At 64.6% G+C, this 15,083-nt stretch overlaps 1 protein-coding gene across 1 annotated transcript; it reads right to left on the bottom strand.

The window, feature by feature from the left end:
• Nucleotides 1–11,523: 11,523 nt before the first annotated feature.
• Nucleotides 11,524–15,048, bottom strand: EXOSC4 (exosome component 4). Its single transcript, XM_061479156.1, is given in 4 exon segments — nucleotides 11,524–11,907; nucleotides 14,321–14,525; nucleotides 14,885–14,969; nucleotides 14,972–15,048. Coding segments are annotated over 4 exon segments (711 nt in total). The 5' UTR covers nucleotides 15,039–15,048; the 3' UTR covers nucleotides 11,524–11,553.
• Between the last annotated feature and the right edge of the window lie 35 nt (nucleotides 15,049–15,083).

Raw genomic sequence — 15,083 nt, 5'->3', positions numbered from 1 at the left:
CTGTATTGGGACACACTGGAGCTGCACTGGGATGCACTGGTCTGTATTGGGACACACTGGAGCTGCACTGGGATGCACTGGTCTGTATTGGGACACACTGGAGCTGCACTGGGACGCACTGGAGCCGCACTGGGACAGACTGGAGCTGCACTGGGACGCACTGGAGCTGCACTGGGACACACTGGAGCTGCACTGGTCTGTATTGGGACGCACTGGAGCTGCACTGGGACACACTGGAGCTGCACTGGTCTGTATTGGGACGCACTGGAGCTGCACTGGGACACACTGGAGCTGCACTGGGATGCACTGGTCTGCACTGGGACACACTGGAGCTGCACTGGAGCTGCACTGGGATGCACTGGTCTGCACTGGGACACACTGAAGCTGCACTGGGATGCACTGGTCTGCACTGGGACACACTGGAGCTGCACTGGGACGCACTGGAGCTGCACTGGGATGCACTGGTCTGCACTGGGACACACTGGAGCTGCACTGGGACACTGTTGGGTGTCCCCACGGTTCCCTTGCAGCCACCCCGGCCCTGGGGTCAGTGACGGCAGCGCTGGGACACCCGGGGACACCCGGGGACACGCAGGTGCTGTGGGGATGCCCCAAGGCCTTGGGCCATGTGGGGGCACCCGGGTCCGTGTCCTGGGTGCTGGGGACACGGCTGGGACACGGCTATGGGGGACACGGTCACACGGGGACACCCCAAGGCCACTTCCCAGGGACCCTCCCCCAGCCCCACACAGAGCCCTGGGGTCAGCCCGGACCCACTGAGCCCGTGCAGGACATCATCGCCCCATGGCTGCCCCACAGCATTGACCCACGGCATCACCTACACATGGGGACCCACAGCTGCCCCACGGCTGCCCCACAGCATCACCCGACGGCATCACCTACACATGCAGACACACAGCATCACCCCACAGCTGCCCCACGGCATCATCTACACGTGGGGACCCACAGCATCGACCCACGGCATCACCTACACATGGGGACCCACAGCATCGACCCACGGCATCACCTACACATGGGGACCCACACTGCCCCACAGCATTGACCCACAGCATCACCTGCACATGGGGACCCACAGCAACGCCCCACAGCATCACCTACACATGGGGACCCACAGCATCGCCCCACAGCATCACCTACACAGGGGGACCCACACTGCCCCACGGCTGCCCCACAGCATCGCCCCACAGCATCACCTACACATGAGGACCCACACTGCCCCACGGCTGCCCCACAGCATCGCCCCACGGCACCACCTGCACATGGGGACCCACAGCAACGCCCCACAGCATCACCTACACATGAGGACCCACAGCATCGCCCCACAGCATCGCCCCACAGCATCACCTACACAGGGGGACCCACACTGCCCCACGGCTGCCCCACAGCATCGCCCCACGGCACCACCTGCACATGGGGACCCACAGCATCGCCCCACAGCATCGCCCCACGGCCTCGCCCCCCACCTGCGATGCGGGTCACGGCTCTCTCGGCGGCGTCCATCAGCGCCCCCTGGCGGCGGCTCCGGCCCCGGCTCCAGCGCGGGTCCTGCGGGGGGACAACGGCGTCAGCGGCAAACGGCACCCAACGGCACCCAACGGCACCCAACGGCACCCAGCGGCACCCAACGGCACCCAACGGCACCCAGCGGCACCCAGCGGCACCCAACGGCACCCAACGGCACCCAGCGGCACCCAACGGCACCCAGCGGCACCCAGCGGCACCCAACGGCACCCAGCGGCACCCAGCGGCACCCAACGGCACCCAGAGGCACCCAGCGGCACCCAGCGGCACCCAGCGGCACCCAACGGCACCCAGCGGCACCCAGCGGCACCGCATGGAACCACAGAGCACCCTATAGAACCCTATGGCACCACACGGAACCATAGAGCACCACAGAGCATCATAGAGCATCATAGAGCACCAAAGAGCACCATAGAGCACCACAGAGCACCACAGAGCACCATAGAGCACCACAGAGCATCATAGAGCACCAAAGAGCACCATAGAGCACCACAGAGCACCATAGAGCACCACAGAGCACCATAGAGCACCACAGAGCACCACAGAGCACCATAGAGCATCATAGAGCACCATAGAGCACCCTATGGCACCACATAGAACCATAGAGCACCCTACAGAACCCTATGGCACCACATGGAACCATATAGCACCCTATGGCACCTCATAGCACCATACTGAACCCTATAGCATCGCAAGGCACCACAGAGCAGATTATGGCACCACGTAGCACCCTATGGCACCATATAGCACCCTGTGGCACCACATAGCACCATATAGAACCCTATGACACCTCATGGAACTATATAGCACCATATAGCACCCTGTGGCATCGCACGGGGCCCTATGGCACTGCATGGTACCACATACCATTCTATGGTACTGCGTGGCACCCTATGGTAACCCATGGCACCCTGTGGTAATCCGCGGCACCCAAGGCATCCCCTGGCACCATATGGCACCCTGCGATAACCCGTGGCACCGCACGGCACCCAACAGTAACTCACAAGGCTCCCCATGGCGCTCCATGGCACCCACAGGGCGCCAGCTGGCACCGCAAGCGTGTGGGCAGGTGCGGGTCTGTGTGGGGTGGTGTGGGGCCACGTGGGGCGCGTGTGGGGCGGTGGGGGGAGGGCTGTGGGGGCGACGTGGGTCTGTGTGGGCCGCGTGTGGGCAGCCCAGCGCGTGTCAGTGCCAAGCCTGAGTCACCGTCACCCGCATGCCCCGCACCCCACAGACCCCCGCACCCCCTCACGCACACCCCACAGACACCCCATAGCGCCCCCCGCACCCCCTCACACACACCCCACAGACACCCCATAGCGCCCCCCCCACCCCACAGACCCCCGCAGCCCCTCACACACACCCCACAGACACCCCATAGCGACCCCCTTACCCCACAGACCCCCGCACCCCCTCACACACACCCCACAGACACCCCATAGCGCCCCCCCTTTACCCCACAGACCCCCGCACCCCCTCACACACACCCCACAGACACCCCATAGCGCCCCCCCTTTACCCCACAGACTCCCGCAGCCCCTCACACACACCCCACAGACACCCCATAGCGCCCCCCCCCACCCCACAGACCCCCGCACCCCCTCACACACACCCCACAGACACCCCATAGCGCCCCCCCCACCCCACAGACCCCGCTGCTGCAGCACGGCCCCAGCCCCCCACAGCCCCCGTGCTCACCCCACAGACTGCCCCCGCTCCCCCATCCCCCCCCCGGCTCTGCGGCAACCCCCGCCCCTCCCCCCTGCCCACGAGGGGGAGGAGGGGGGGGATGGGGGATCCTGGGGGTGCCCCGGGAACGGGGGGGGGGGGGGGGGGTGGGGCCGGTAACCGCGGATGGACCCGGACCGGGGGAAACTGAACCCAAAGCGGGGGTTGGGCCCGATCCGGGGGACGGAGCCGAACCCAGGACGGGACCGAACCGGGATGGGGGGGGGGAGGGGGGGGGCATGGACCCGAACCGGGAGCACGGGACCGAACCGGGATGCGGGTGTTGGGGGGAGGGGGGAATGGACCCGAACCGGGGTGCGGGGGGGGGGGGAAATGGACCGGAACCGGGGAGAACGGAACCGAACCGGGGTGCGGGAACTGCGGGGGGGGGGGAATGGACCCGAACCGGGATGCGGGGGGGGGGGAGGGGGGGGAATGGACCCGATCCCGCCCCGCCCGTACCGGTACCAGCAGCGGCTCCGCTTCCGCAGTGGGGGGCGGGGCTGGGCAAGGGGCGGGGTTACCGGAGGGGCGGGGCCGGGGGCGGGGCTTTCGCTGCCGTCCCTCCCCCCGTGAGCGCTGCGGCGATGGAGGGGTTAACGGTGAGCACGGGACCCACCGCACACAGCACCCACCGCATCCTGCACCGCACACAGCACCCACCGCATCCACCGCACACACAGCACCCAGCACCCACCGCACACAGCACCCACCGCATCCTGCACCGCACCCAGCACCCAGCACCCACCGCACACAGCACCCACCGCATCCTGCACCGCACCCAGCACCCAGCACCCACCGCACACAGCACCCACCGCATCCTGCACCGCACCCAGCACCCAGCACCCACCGCATCCTGCACCGCACCCAGCACCCAGCACCCACCGCATCCACCGCACACACAGCACCCAGCACCCACCGCACACAGCACCCACCGCATCCTGCACCGCACACAGCACCCACCACCCAGCACCCACCGCACACAGCACCGCACACAGCACCCAGCACCCACCGCATCCTGCACCGCACACAGCACCCAGCACCCACCGCATCCTGCACCGCACACAGCACCCAGCACCCACTGCATCCACACCGCACACAGCACCCACCGCATCCTGCACCGCACACAGTACCCAGCACCCACCGCATCCACACCGCACACAGCACCCACCTCATCCACAGCATCCACCGCGCACACAGCACCCAGCACCCAGCACCCACCGCATCCTGCACTGCACACAGCACTCAGCACCCACGGCATCCACACCGCACACAGCACCCAGCACCCACGGCATCCTGCACCGCACACAGCACCCAGCACCCACGGCATCCACCGCACACACAGTACCCAGCACCCACCGCATCCACAGCATACACCGCGCACACAGCGCCCAGCACCCACCGCATCCACCACACACATAGTACCCAACACCCACCGCATCCACACCGCACACAGCACCCACCTCATCCACAGCATCCACCGCGCACACAGCACCTAGCACCCACGGCATCCTGCACCGCACCCAGCACCCAGCACCCACCTCATCCACAGCATCCACCGCACACACAGCACCCAGCACCCACGGCATCCACCGCACACACAGTACCCAACACCCACCGCATCCACAGCATACACCACGCACACAGCACCCAGCACCCACCGCATCCACACCGCACACAGCACCCACCTCATCCACAGCATCCACCGCACACACAGCACCCAGCACCCACCGCATCCTGCACCGCACACAGCACCCACCTCATCCACAGCATCCACCGCACACACAGCACCCAGCACCCACCGCATCCTGCACCGCACACAGCACCCACCTCATCCACAGCATCCACCGCGCACACAGCACCTAGCATCCAGCACCCACCGCATCCTGCACTGCACCCACCGCACACAGCACCCACGGCATCCACACCGCACACAGCACCCAGCACCCACGGCATCCTGCACCGCACACAGCACCCAGCACCCACGGCATCCACACCGCACACAGCACCCAGCACCCACCGCATCCTGCACCACACACAGTACCCAACACCCACCGCATCCTGCACCGCACCCAGCACCCACCTCATCCACAGCATCCACCGCGCACACAGCACCCAGCACCCACAGCACCCCCAGCACCCAGCACCCCGCGGGTTAACGGGGTTGACCGCTTCCGGAGTCCCCGGCCGGGAAAGGGTTAACCTCGGCCAAGGGCACCCGGTCCTCACCAGTGCTCCCAGTGCGGCGAGGGTTAACGCTACAGCCCCACATCCCCTGCAGCTCACCCCAGAGCCTCATAGCCCCCACAGCCCCCATAGCCCCCACAGCCCCTCATAGCCCCCATAGCCCCCATAGCCCCCACAGCCCCTCATAGCCCCCATAGCCCCCATAGCCCCCACAGCCCCTCATAGCCCCCATAGCCCCCACAGCCCCTCATAGCCCCCATAGCCCCCATAACCCCCACAGCCCCCATAGCCCCCACAGCCCCTCATAGCCCCCATAGCCCCCATAGCCCCCACAGCCCCCATAGCCCCCACAGCCCCTCATAGCCCCCATAGCCCCCACAGCCCCTCATAGCCCCCATAGCCCCCACAGCCCCTCACAGCCCCCACAGCCCCCATAGCCCCCACAGCCCCCATAGCCCCCACAGCCCCTCATAGCCCCCATAGCCCCCATAGCCCCCACAGCCCCTCACAGCCCCCACAGCCCCCATAGCCCCCACAGCCCCCATAGCCCCCACAGCCCCTCATAGCCCCCATAGCCCCCATAGCCCCCACAGCCCCTCATAGCCCCCATAGCCCCTCATAGCCCCCACAGCCCTCATAGCCCCCACAGCCCCCATAGCCCCTCATAGCCCCCACAGCCCCCATAGCCCCTCATAGCCCCCATAGCCCCTCATAGCCCCCACAGCCCCCATAGCCCCCATAGCCCCTCATAGCCCCCACAGCCCCCATAGCCCCCACAGCCCCCATAGCCCCCATAGCCCCTCACAGCCCCCACAGCCCCTCATAGCGCCCACAGCCCCCATAGCCCCCATAGCCCCTCATAGCCCCCACAGCCCCCATAGCCCCCACAGCCCCTCATAGCCCCCACAGCCCCTCATAGCCCCTCATAGCCCCTCACAGCCCCCACAGCCCCCATAGCCGCTCACAGACCCCCATAGCCCCCACAGCCCCTCATAGCCCCCATAGCCCCCACAGCCCCCACAGCCCCCATAGCCGCTCACAGACCCCCATAGCCCCCACAGCCCCTCATAGCCCCCATAGCCCCCACAGCCCCCATAGCCGCTCACAGACCCCCATAGCCGCCTACACGATGGTGGTACTGGTGGGTGCTGGTGCTTGGCCGGCTGCTCCCAGTGTGCTGGGAACGGGGGCTGGAGCTGGCACCAGGACCCATGACAGGAGCTGGAGCTGGGAACATGAAATGGTGCCAGGAACCCAAACTGGTGCCAGGAGCTGGAGACGGTGCCAGGAACTGGGGCTGGTGCCGGGGACCAGGAACGGTGCCAGGACCAGTAACGGTGACGGGAACCAGGAACGGTGCCGGGACCAGTAACGGTGATGGGAACCAGGAACGGTACCGGGATCAGGAACGGTGCCGGGATCAGGAACGGTGCCGGGACCAGTAACGGTGCCGGGACTCAGGAACAGTGCCGGGACCAGTAACGGTGCTGGGGACCAGTAACGGTGCCGGGGACCAGGAACGGTGCCGGGACTCAGGAACGGTGCCGGGACCAGTAACGGTGCCGGGGACCAGTAACGGTGCCGGGAACCAGTAACGGTGCCGGGACCAGTAACGGTGCCGGGACTCAGGAACAGTGCGGGAGCAGTAACGGTGCTGGGACTCAGGAACAGTGCGGGACCAGTAACGGTGCTGGGGACCAGTAACGGTGCCGGGGACCAGTAACAGTGCCGGGGACCAGGAACGGTGCCGGGAACCAGTAACGGTGCCGGGACCAGTAACGGTGCCGGGAACCAGTAACGGTGCCGGGACCAGTAACGGTGCCGGGAACCAGTAACGGTGCCGGGACCAGTAACGGTGCCGGGACCAGGAACGGTGCCGGGAACCAGTAACGGTGCCGGGACCAGTAACGGTGCCGGGACCAGGAACGGTGCCAGGAACCAGTAACGGTGCCAGGAGCAGTAACGGTGCCAGGACCAGGAACGGTGCTGGGACCAGTAATGGTGCTGGGAACCAGGAACGGTGCCGGGACCAGGAATGGTGCTGGAACCAGGAACGGTGCCGGGACCAGTAATGGTACCAGGGATTAGTAGCAGTGCCAGGACCAGTAACAATGCTGGGGACCAGTAACGGTGCTGGGACCAGAAACGGTGCCAGGGATCAGTAACAATGGGGACCAGTAAGGGTGCCGCGACCAGTAACAGTGCTGGGACCAGTAACAGCGCTGGGACCAGTAACAGCGCTGGGACCAGTAACAGTGTCTGTGTGCGCAGGAACACGCATGTGCCCGTCCGCCCCTGTCGTTAACATGTGGGACTGCACATACATGGGACCGCACACACGTGGGACCGCACGCACGTGGGACCGCACGCACGTGGGACCGCACGCACGTGGGACCGAACACACGTGGGACCGCACGCACGTGGGACCGCACGCACGTGGGACCGCACGCACGTGGGACCGCACGCACACGGGACCGCACGCACGTGGGACCGCACGCACGTGGGACCGCACACACGTGGGACCGCACGCACGTGGGGCCGCACACACGTGGGACCGAACACACGTGGGACCGAACACACGTGGGACCGAACACACATGGGGCCGCACACACGTGGGACCGCACACACGTGGGACTGCACGCACGTGGGGCTGCACATACGTGGGACTGAACTCGTGCACCTGAACACGTGTGTGACCCCCCTGTGGAGCATGCACACGCGTGTGCGAAAGGAGGTGCAACACAGGCACGAACACGCATGTGAACACACCTGCCTGGCTGCACATGCACACACATGTGATGGCCTCGTGCCTCCTGGTAAATCCCAGTGCCTCCCAGTACGCCCCAGTGCTGTTCCCAGTACCTCCCATTACCTCCCAGTGTGGCCACTGCCCCTCAGGGCAACTCCCATTGGCTCCCAGTGCAGCTCCCAGTGCCTCCCAGTAACCCCCATTACCTCCCAATGTGGCCACTGGCTCTCAGTGCAACTCCCATTGCCTCCCAGTGCAGCTCCCAGTAACCCCCATTAGCTCCCAGTGCATCTCCCAGTGCCTCCCGGTACCTTCCATCACCTTCCAGTACCCCCCAGCGCAGCTCCCATTAGCTCCCAGTAACCCCCATTACCTCCCAGTAACCCCCATTACCTCTCAGTGCCTGCCGGTACCTTCCATCACCTCCCAGTAACCCCCATTGTGCTCCGTTACCTCCCAGTGTCCCGGTGCGTGTCCCCGCTCACCGCAGTCATGTGCCGGGGCCGGTGGCGCGGGGCCGGGCCCACACAAAGGCCCCTTTGAGCCGGGGGACAAAGTCCAGCGCCGCGGCCCCACCGGAGCAGTGCTGAGATCGGCACCGGCACCGGCACCAGCCCCGGCAGTGCCGGAGGGCAGCGGGCCCGTGGGCACCGGGAGGACGTCACGTGTCACCCGTGCCCCCTGGCACCCCCCGGGTCCCCCAGCAGCAGAGGGGTGACACCATGGAGTCGCTGCATGTGACACGGGGGACAGGCGTATGTACAGAGCACATACATGGGATGTGACATGGGATGTGACATGGGATGTGACATGGGATGTGACATGCGATGTGACGGGATGTGACATGGGATGTGACGTGACATGGGATGTGATGTGACATAGGATGTGACATGGGATGTGACATGGGATGTGACGTGACATAGGATGTGACATAGGATGTGACATGCGATGCGACATGGGATGTGACAGGATGTGACATGGGATGTGACATGTGACGTGACATGGGATGTGACATGGGATGTGACATGGGATGTGACATGGGATGTGACGGGATGTGACATGGGATGTGACGTGACATGGGATGTGATGTGACATAGGATGTGACATAGGATGTGACATGCGATGCGACATGGGATGTGACATGGGATGTGATGTGACATAGGATGTGACATGGGATGTGACATGCGATGTGACATGGGATGTGATGTGACGTAGGATGTGACATGGGATGTGACGTGACATAGGATGTGACATGGGATGTGACAGGTTCCCCCCCCCACCAGGCAGCTGCCTGCACCCCTTAACCCTTGCAGAGAGGGTCCCATCGTGTGCCAGTCCCGGGTACCAGCACTGCCGCCAGCTCGACCCGTGGGCACGCTCCTGCCTGTACCGGCAGCATGGGCAGTGCAGGCAGGATGCGGTGCAGGCAGGAGGGAGCACCCACCCCAGCACAGCCTGGCTGGGGGGCAGCGGGTGGAGGATGTACAGGCAGGGTGTACAGGCAAGACACGATACAGGCAGGATGCGGTGCAGGCAGGGTGCAGCGCAGGCAGCTGCAGCATAGGGAAGGTGCAGTGCAGGCAGGATGTGATGAAGGCACAGGCAGGATGCCATGCAGAGTGCATCTGCAATGCAGGCAGGCAGAGAGCAGGCAGAGTGCGATGCAGGCAGGGAGCAGGCACGCAGTGTTAACAGCGGTAAAGGCACGGTGCAGGCAGGGTTAACAGTGGGCAGGGAGCAGTAAGGCAGGGTTAATAGCAGGCAGGGTGCGATGCAGGCAGGGTGCGATGCAGGCAGGGTGCGATGCAGGCAGGGTGCGATGCAGGCAGGGTGCGATGCAGGCAGGGTGCGATGCAGGCAGGGTGCGATGCAGGCAGGGTTAATAGCAGGCAGGGTTAATAGCAGGCAGGGTTAACAGCAGGCAGGGTTAATAGCAGGCAGGGTTAACAGCAGGCAGGGTTAATAGCAGGCAGGGTTAACAGCAGGCAGGGTTAACAGGGAGCGTTCCCAGCCCTGCCCCGAGGGCAGCCCCAGCCCCAGATGCTGTGGGAAGTGGAAGCAGGGCCGGGAAGGAGAGGGGTGGGGGCAGGACCACACTACAACACCACTTGATGGTCCACAGGGGCCCGGTACTGGACCCCACGGAGCCGCATCCAGCCCCATGGCCCCGGGGCAGGACCCCCCCACCCAGTCCCACGTAGCCCCATGGCTCTGGTAGACTGTGACACACAGCACGGGGTCCGTAGAGTGGCACAGAACACGCGGCACGCTGTGGGGCACAGGATGCGTGGCACACGGTCACACATCGCCGGCACACGGTTTGTGGGGCACATGGCACAGTACATAACATGGCTGGCACATGGCACAGTACATCACACATGGCCGGCACACGGCACAGTACATCACACATGGCCGGCACACGGCACAGTACATCACACGTGGCCGGCACATGGCACAGTACATAACACATGGCCGGCACATGGCACAGTACATAACACATGGCCGGCACATGGCACAGTACATCACACATGGCTGGCACCCAGCACAGTATATAACACATGGCCGGCACATGGCACAGTACATAACACATGGCTGGCACCCAGCACAGTATATAACACATGGCCGGCACACGGCACAGTACATAACACGTGGCCGGCACATGGCACAGTACATAACACATGGCTGGCACACGGCACAGTACATAACACGTGGCCGGCACATGGCACAGTACATAACACATGGCTGGCACACGGCACAGTACATAACACGTGGCCGGCACATGTCACAGTACATAACATGTGGCTGGCACACGGCACAGTACATAACACGTGGCCGGCACATGGCACAGTACATAACACATGGCTGGCACACGGCACAGTACATAACACGTGGCCGGCACATGTCACAGTACATAACATGTGGCTGGCACACGGTTTGTGTGGCACACGGCACAGTACATCACACGTGGCTGGCACACGGTTTGTGTGGCACATGGCACAGTACATCACACATGGCCGGCACATGGCACAGTACATAACACGTGGCTGGCACACGGTTTGTGTGGCACACGGCACAGTACATCACACGTGGCTGGCACACGGTTTGTGTGGCACATGGCACAGTACATAACACATGGCTGGCACACGTCCCATGTCAGCTGCCACGATGGCCGTGCCACAGGCACTGCTGCAGGTCCCAGTCCAGCACCTGGCACACGCGTCCCAGCTCACGTCCCCATCCCCAGCACCCAGGACACAGCCCATGGCCCCAGCCCTTTATTGACCCCGTGCTCCGGCCACGGCCCGGCCCGTGCCGTGCAGCACGTGGCACACGTCCCCGTGCCCGCGTCAGGCGGTGCCGTGGCTCTCGCGCAGGCGCTGCCGCAGCTCCCGGTCCAGCGCGTGGTGCAGCGCACGGCAGCCGGCGGTGGCCGCATCCAGCACCGGCTCCAGGCGCTCGCGGGGCAGGCGGGCGCTGAGCTGCAGCAGCGCCAGGAGCCCCGAGGCCGGCAGCAGCGCCAGCGACAGCCCTGGCCCCGCCGCCGCCTCCTCGGCCCCGCTGGGGTCTGCCAGCGCCGTGTCCTCGGCCAGCGCGGCCGAGCTGGCGCACACCATGTCCCGCAGCGGGATCCCCGCGTCCAGCACCGCCAGCGCTGCCGCCGTGGTGCCGGCACAGCAGTGCCCTCCGTCTGCCTGCAGCACCTGTGGGGACACGGGGATGTCAGCGTGGGGATGTGGTACAGGGACATGGCACAGGGACAGGGATACGGGGGCGGGGATACAGGGACATGGCACAGCGACATGGCACAGGGACACAGAACATGGTACAGGGACATGGTACAGGGACATGGTACAGGGACATGGTACAGGGACATGGTACAGGGACACAGAACATGGTACAGGGACATGGTACAGGGACAGGGATACAGGGACACAGAACATGGTACAGGGACATGGTACAGGGACAGGGATACAGGGACACAGAACATGGATACAGGGACAGGGACACAGGGACACAGAACATGGGTACAGGGACATGGCACAGGGACTTGGATACAGGGACACAGAACATGGATACAGGGACACTGAACTTGGATACAGGGACAGGGATACAGGGACACAGAACATGGGTACAGGGACATGGGACAGGGACAGGGATACAGGGACATGGCATAGGGACACAGAACATGGGTACAGGGATACAGGGACACAGAACTTGGATACAGGGACAGGGATACAGGGACATGGTACAGGGACATGGCACAGGGACTTGGATACAGGGACACAGAACATGGGTACAGGGATACAGGGACACTGAACTTGGATACAGGGACAGGGACACAGGGACATGGCATAGGGACACAGAACATGGTACAGGGACACAGAACATGGATACAGGGACAGGGATACAGGGACACAGAACATGGGTACAGGGACAGGGATACAGGGACATGGCACAGGGACACAGAACATGGGTACAGGGATACAGGGACACAGAACTTGGATACAGGGACAGGGATACAGGGACATGGTACAGGGACACAGAACATAGATACAGGCACACAGAACATGGGTACAGGGACAGGGACACAGGGACATGGCATAGGGACACAGAACATGGATACAGGGACACAGAACATGGGTACAGGGACACAGGGACACAGAATATGGGGACAGGGAGAGGGATACAAGGACACAGAACATGGGGACAGGGACAGAGACACAGGGACATGGCATAGGGACACAGAACATGGATACAGGGACACAGAACATGGGTACAGGGATACAGGGACACAGAACTTGGATACAGGGACACAGAATATGGGTACAGGGACACAGGGACATGGCACAGGAATACAGAACATAGGGACAGGGATACAGGGACACAGAACTTGGATACAGGGACACAGAATATGGGTACAGGGACAGGGACACAGGGACATGGCACAGGAATACAGAACATGGGGACAGGGATACAGGGACACAGAACATGGGGACAGGGACACAGGGACATGGCACAGGGACACAGAACATGGGGACAGGGATACAGGGACAGCGATACAGGAACATGGCACAAGGACACAGAACATGGGTACAGGGACATGCCATGGTGCCTGCACAGCAGTGCCCCCAGCCGCCTGCAGCACCCGCAGGCACGGGGACATCAGCACAGGGACACAGCACACATGTGGCACATGGCACACAGCTTGGACCACGGCCCGTGGTGTGACACATGGACACAACAAGGACATGGAACATGGCACAAGGACGCAGCACACGGCACAGGGACATGGAACCGGCATGCGGTGCAGGGCCACGGCACACGTGACACATGGCACACAGCACACATGATGCGTGGCACGGCCCGGAGCACACAGCGTGGCACCCAGCACAGTGCCATCAGCTTCACCATCAGCGCCGTGCCCCCCAGTGTTCCCTCCCAGTTCTCCCATGACCCTGCCACGGTCCCTCCCATCTCCCCTTATCATCCCCCCGTTTCCCTCCCCTATGTCCCAATGTCCCCTGCCATGTACCCCCCCAACGTCCCCCCACTATTCTCCCCAATGCTCCAAACAGTATCCTGCCAATGTCATGCCCCGATGTCCCCCCAGTATCCCTATGTCCTTGCCCACAGCTCCCCCATGTCCCTCACAGATGTCCCCTCAATATCCCTCTATATGGCCCCCAAGTCCTCCCCAGTGTCCAAGCTCCATTAATCCCCCACATCCCTCCCTATGTCCCTCCCATGTCCCCCCATTAACCCCCGACATCCCTCCCTATGCCCCTCCCATGTCCCCCTATGTCCACCCCACATCTCCCCACGTCCCTCCCATGTCCCCCCATGTCCACCCCACATCTCCCCACGTCCCTCCCATGTCCCCCAGTCCACCCCCATCCCCCATGTCCCCCCATGTCCACCCCACATCTCCCCATGTCCCCCCATGTCCACCCCACATCTCCCCATGTCCCCCCATGTCCCCCCCACATCTCCCCATGTCCCCCATGTCCACCCCACATCTCCCCATGTCCCCCCCACATCTCCCCATGTCCCCCCATGTCCACCCCACACCTCCCCACGTCCTCCCACGTCCCCCCCGTGCCCCCCCCGCGGTACCTGCACGTAGACGTCGATCTGGGAGCGCGGGAAGAGCTGCGTGAGGACGGCGGCCTCGAGGCTCTGCTGCAGCTGCAGCGCCAGCTCCGCGCTGCGCCGGTCCCCGTGCGGCCGCCGCCGCTCGGCCGAGCTGAAAGCGGCCAGGCTGAACCGGCAGTTGAGCACCGCGCGCTCGGGCAGCGCCTTCCCGCGGGGGGCCGCGCACCTGAGACCGGCACCGGGGCAGGCGTGAGCGGGGGAGGCCTGGGGGGGACGGAAGGGACCGGGAGGGAAGGGGGACGCGGGGATGGGGGGCACGGACAGGAAGGGGGATGCGCAGGAGGCAGAGGGACCGAGGAAGGAGCGAGGCGAACCGGAGATAAACGGGGCGAGGGGGGAGCCGGCGGAACGGGGCGGGGGACGGGACAGGAGGGAGCGGAGGGGCCCGGAGAAGACGGGGAAGAGCGGGGGGGTCCTGGGGGAGGAGCAGGGTCAATGGGGGCTGGGAGCAAAGGGACCCGGGAGACGGGGACCCGGGAGATGCGGAGGGGAGCGGGGGAGGACCCGCGGCCGCGCTGCCCGTGCCCGCTGACCTCGTGCGGGCCGTAGACCACGGCCAGGGCCTTGGTGTTGCCCTGCTCGATGTAGGCGGAGCCGTCGGCCTGCGCGACAGCCCGAGCCGGGCCCGCACCTTCCGGATCTCCCCGGGCCGGCGCCCGTCGGCGCGGAAACCCCTCATCCGACAGCAGCTCCGCGCCGCCATCGCGCCGCGCGCTTCCGGCCG

This window comes from Pezoporus flaviventris, unplaced genomic scaffold, assembly GCF_033815535.1.
Source record: "Pezoporus flaviventris isolate CSIRO_AGI_PZ_B2104156 unplaced genomic scaffold, CSIRO_AGI_Pfla_v1 ptg000142l, whole genome shotgun sequence".
NCBI lineage: Eukaryota > Metazoa > Chordata > Aves > Psittaciformes > Psittacidae > Pezoporus > Pezoporus flaviventris.
The sequence above is the reverse complement of the archived record's forward strand: the minus strand, read 5'-3'. Positions and strand labels throughout refer to the sequence as shown.